Source organism: Morone saxatilis, unplaced genomic scaffold, assembly GCF_004916995.1.
Source record: "Morone saxatilis isolate NCDOM2014 unplaced genomic scaffold, NCSU_SB_2.0 Contig12, whole genome shotgun sequence".
NCBI classification, from domain to species: domain Eukaryota; kingdom Metazoa; phylum Chordata; class Actinopteri; family Moronidae; genus Morone; species Morone saxatilis.
In genome coordinates this window covers 27,540,913-27,546,231 of record NW_023339674.1, presented here as the reverse complement: position 1 = coordinate 27,546,231, position 5,319 = coordinate 27,540,913, and the positions used below count along the sequence as shown (strand labels likewise).

Below are 5,319 nucleotides of genomic sequence, written 5' to 3'. Positions count from 1 at the left end.
GAAGACTAGAAAGGCGCTATACATGTACAGGTCCATTTACCATTTACCATTTAACTCTATTACCAAATATGCTGAATTAACGACTTATTATGTCATAATTATGAGATACAATTTAATGCAAAACGAGATATATTGTGCACATTCTCCATGCCCAGGGCCGACGCAAAGCCCCGCCCGGCGTGCAAGACAATTAAGCCTTTATAAAATCTTTTGAAAATGAAATTTTCTTCATGTTTGTACTACCAGATGAGTAGCTTTAGTTTTAGGGTACCTGACTCTTTCTAATGACAAGATTACAGGGCAGTATTCTAGGTCAGACAGAACCAAAGAATGTATACCTGATTTGATTGAGGGAGGGAAGAATGCAGAACACTTCCTTGTCATACTGATTCCTCTTCCCATTTATTGCTTCTTGCAAATCTTAATTGAGGGGTTTTTGGCACTGATGTCGGGATCCAAAGACCAAGGTGTTAGTCTTGGAAATATTTAAAACCAACTTGTTGTACTCAACCCACTTGTTTATGTCTATTATGGCATCTCTTAAAGTGCAAGTTACCTCTTGATCTGATGTGGTGACACTGTACAGAGTGATGTCATCTGCATATGAAACTGATGTTTTTTATACACAAAGGCAGATCATTAAAATGTTTATGGACACAGTGCCAGGCCCCATTTAAAATGGTGACAGAAGTATGTAATTTACCACTACAGTTCATTTGGTCATTAAATTCACAATACAAGCCTTCATAAAAATCTTTTGAAAATGAAATGTAGAATTTCTTCATGTTTGTACTACCATTTAGGTTTGAGTTTTTGAATCAGTTAAAGACATCCAGTAGAAATATGATTTTTATCCATTTTTTAACTTTACTTGCTGTGAAGTCTCAGCTTAGCTATGATGTGTCTTCTTGTGATACAACTGCCAGATGTTTTGTGTGCTCTGTGTTAGGACAGGCACTGGGAGTGACTGATGTCGGTCCAGAGGTGGTCACTCTGGTTTCTCATGCTACGCAGGAGTGTCTCCGGGGGCTAGTAGAGAAGCTCACTGTGATGGCAGAACACCGCAAGGCATCACTGAAGGTACGGCATTATGACCCTGAAATCTGGAATTACTGCAATCTTATTCTTAAATTATGGCTAACACCTATTTTGAGGTCACAGTGACCTTTGAATAAAAATGTCACCAATTCAGTGTCCAACCAACTGTGAAATATGGTAACAATCTCCCCTTATGTTCCTAAACTATGGTTTTGAATAACTGCCAAAAATGTCCAGGACATTATGATGTCACAGTGAAGTTGAAAATGTCATCACTTCATCGTTGAGCCCATTAAACATCTGTGTGAAATTTTCATAATTATAGCCTCAATTCTTGAGTTATGACCTAAAATGTCAAGGTCCTTTTGGCCTTTGTTAAAAGTGTCACCAATTCTGTGTCCAACCAATTGTAAAATATGATCATCAGTTCTTAAGTTATGGCCAAAAATGTGTTTTGTGAGGTCACAGTGAACTTTGACCACCAAATTCAAATCACTGTCTGAAAACATAACGCCTCCGACCACAGCTATTGCCGGCTCGGGGGCATAAGAAAGTGTCAAAAGCTGAATATATTTGTAACTAGTAATGACAATACCATGTGTCATCATAACATGCTCAACGTGTATGCTCTTATTGATAAAATCATCAGTGGCAGCTGAGTGATATTGCACCACAAACAGAAGTGGTTCTGAGGTATCTGTTCTTAGCAGAACATCTGAGACCCATTTTCCACCAAAATACCAACAACTGTTTTTGAGCTGCTTCATCTCAATGAACCTCCCACCTTTCTGTGTGTTCCTCTCCTCCCACCGTTCACACTGCACCGAGCACCAAAATACCACACAGACAAGCTGTCAGAGCACTGCTTGTGCTGGTAGTTGGCAGCTAGGAAAATAGAGCCCCTCAGTGTTGTTAACTTTTGTGTGTATTTGTGTGGCAACAGGAGGACCTGTGGCATGCCAAAGTGAGTGATGTACGCTCCCAGCTTCGCTTCCTGGAGGAAGTGGAGAGTTTGAAGAAGAAAAGGAAAGATGAAGAGGAGAGAGAGAGACTGCTGCGTTTGGCCAGAGTAAGCTAGGTTAGAAAGTAGTACTGCTTGTTTTACTAAAAAGAGATTGAAAGCACCATTTTTCTCTATTAGAAGCAAAGAAATACTATATAACTATTATACAACTAAGATAGTATGTTTTTATGATATGAAGTGCTTGCTCATGGTGGGAACTGTTCTCTGTAAATCATTTTTATTTAGACCTGCTCTATTTGAAAAGTGTCCTGAGATAACTTCTGTTATGAATTGGCGCTATACAAATGAAACTGAATTGAATTGAATTGAATTGATATGAATACTTTAGAAGAGGAATTCTTTTCTGTAAATGTCAATGCCCTTTTACCATTCATTTTATCCGAAATCACAGTGACTATCTGTAAACATTTCATTTCTGCCTATACTGAAGTATTAAATCCTGCTTACTAAATCAACATCTGTCTGTCTGTGATCACAGAGTCGCTCACACACTGAGGATCCACTGCATCAGCAGCTTAAGCAAAGAGCCAAAGAGGTGTGTATGTGCTTTGATTCCAGAGAAAGCTGCGAGACTCCCCTTAGGATACTCACAAAATGACAACATGAGATATACTAATAAACTTTATTTATATATAACTTTAATGAGGGAACAAGGTGCTTTCAAGAGCGTGGTAACAAGGTAAGAACAAGAAGAAAACAGCAGATAAAATGTAGATAAAGAACAGCCGATAAAGAAGAACTAAATAAAAACAACAACACAGGAAAAATAAAACATCCCTTTGCGGGAAATGCACAGCCAAGATGCTGAATGTTTGCACAAACAGCAACCCTGCACTTTTTACAGCGTGCTGCCCAACAGCGTGGGAGAAACAGGCATTTTTAAGGTGGAACTGCCTCTCCATATTCAGCTTGTTTTTAGCAGCCTTTTAATCAGCACGGCTAAATGGTAAAGCCCGGACCTGCTACCTCGTGTATAGCGCCCTTTGCTAGTTCTTCCAACGCGGTTTTAACACTACGTGCCACATTCACTCCCATTCACACACTCACGTCGATTCCGCAAAAGCCCATCGAACAGGAAAACGTAAACTCATTCCACAACACATTCACACACCAGGAGAATATTCAGGGTTCAGTATCTTGCTCAAGGATACTGCTAACAATTGTGGCAGGAGGAGCCGGGGGATCGAACCAACAAACCTTCCGATTAGTGGACGACCGCTCTGCCTCTGGAGCCACAGCCACCCCCAGGTCAGTGTGTTTTGGAGAGGAGGAGACCTCTGTGGATAATTGGGCTCCAGGCTGACTGTTAATTTTTAATCAAGGACTAAAGTTGATCCAAGTCTATATTTGGACATCTTTGTCACTTTTTTGTGTGAATCAGTGTTACAGAGTGAACACTCAGTCCCTCCTCATATCTTTCTTCATCTATGGTAGTGAAAGGCTCCTGATATGTTTCAGTTGTGTGCCAGTGTAAACTCCGGGTTCGGGAACTCGTTAAATCCCCACTATTTTTCATTCTAATTGTTCATTTAGTGATGCAACAGTGTGTGTGTGTAATGTTTTTTTTTTGCTGGCAGGGCAGGGAGAAGTGTGAGGGAGATGAAAGGCACCAGTTGCAGTGTGGCTATTTAAGGAGGCGGTAACACCGCGCAGGGCTTGTTTTCCCGCTCATGCTGCTGTGTAGCTCCCAGCCATCACGCTCCCAGAGGTTTCTCCACAGCAAAAAAAAAACCTGTTCATTTACATGCCCCGCTGCTGCCACCCCCGCACACACACTCAAGCACTGCAACATACACTCACGACTCACAACACTTTGCCAAGTCTCACACACACACACACACACAGAAAGCTTGAGTAGGTGTGGCACTAATTGGAAGTGATTTTAGGTGAGGCTGTTCCTCAAGTTGGAGTTGAAGTCCCTGCGGTGAATAAAATGTGCATTCAGTGACAGAAGCAGCTTTAACAAACTTTGTGTAAACATTGTTCAAATCATGTCAATTAGTTGAGGGTCTGAGATAGTATGATGTCTTGTTAGTTCAGTAGTCCATTAAAGGTTTAGAGGTCCTGTGTGTAACATTTAGTACCAAGTATATTCTATTCAAATCGGCGGTTGTTTTCACCCCAGTGCTGCACCTCAAAGTTTGAAAATCTCTGGTCCACAGCAAACAACTTAACAAGGTTGCCTGTTAGGCCTCCTTTCTTTTCTCTACAATTTTTATTTCTGTCCTAGCACAAGGAATAAGACAAAACAGTGCAATTCAGAGGGATAAAATAGCAGCAGGTGAACAGAAATGGGCTTTATTTGCTGATTATGTGCTAGACAGCCCAACATATGAAACTGTATTTTGTGGAAACAAATGATTGAAGGAATAGTTTGCATTGGGACATACTGCTGATTTGCTGTCTGATGAGGGGTCTCAATAACAGTCTTCTTCAACAGCTGAGGTGTATTTCTGGGCTCTGAGCACCAGTTAACCTGCAGAGACTCCAAGAAATCACTGGTCACAGCCAAGAACTAGTCTCATAACCCCAAAACATTGTTTTTTTATACGTTTAAACAAACAAGATATAACCTGTTTAATGTCGGTGATCTCTAGAGGTGTTTGTTGGCAAATTTTGTTATCTTTTTGCCAGAGCCATGCTCTCTGAAGTTGATTGAGTATGTGAATAGCTGTTTATTCACTGCTTTTCCACTCATCCTTTGTCTCTTCTTCTTCTTTCCAGTTACAACAAATAGAAGACGCTCAGCTGCAGCAAAGAGAGGCCAACCTCACTGCTCTGGCTGCCATCGGGCCTCGCAAGAAGAGACCTCTGGAGCAGACTGAAAGCCAGGTTGGTTCTGTGTGCTGTCTTCATTCTCCAAAAAAACTGCAAAAGCACTTGTTTGCATTAAGGGACTCAGTGACTTCCAGCAGATATTTCACATTAAATGCCTACCAGCACATGGTAGGATTATGTCATTTGAACTACTGGAATGCTATAATGTTGAATGCTGAATGGGGGGAAAAAAAGGAGAACAAAATAGCTTGCAATGAGTCAATGGAAATTATATTTCTGTCTGAGCAGCAGAGTGGTGAGTATTAGGGGGGTAAAGATTCACTTATAACGTTATAGATGCAACTACATCGATCTACGATCTAAATGTACCATGAAAAGGTCAATGGTCCGATTTTAAAGTTATGGTGTGTGTGTGTGTGTGTGTGTATATGTATGTGTACATCTATATATCTATCTCTATCTATATATAGATAGAGAGA

General features: G+C 40.7%; 1 protein-coding gene across 1 annotated transcript in view; it reads left to right on the top strand.

The window, feature by feature from the left end:
- taf4b (TAF4B RNA polymerase II, TATA box binding protein (TBP)-associated factor) overlaps nt 1–5,319 on the top strand; it is a gene marked incomplete in the record, with an annotated part of 20,229 nt that overhangs the window by 11,431 nt on the left and 3,479 nt on the right. The window contains 4 exon segments of the mRNA XM_035652930.1: nt 950–1,080; nt 1,982–2,107; nt 2,541–2,597; nt 4,787–4,894. Of these exon segments, the coding sequence (XP_035508823.1) occupies nt 950–1,080; nt 1,982–2,107; nt 2,541–2,597; nt 4,787–4,894 (422 nt within the window).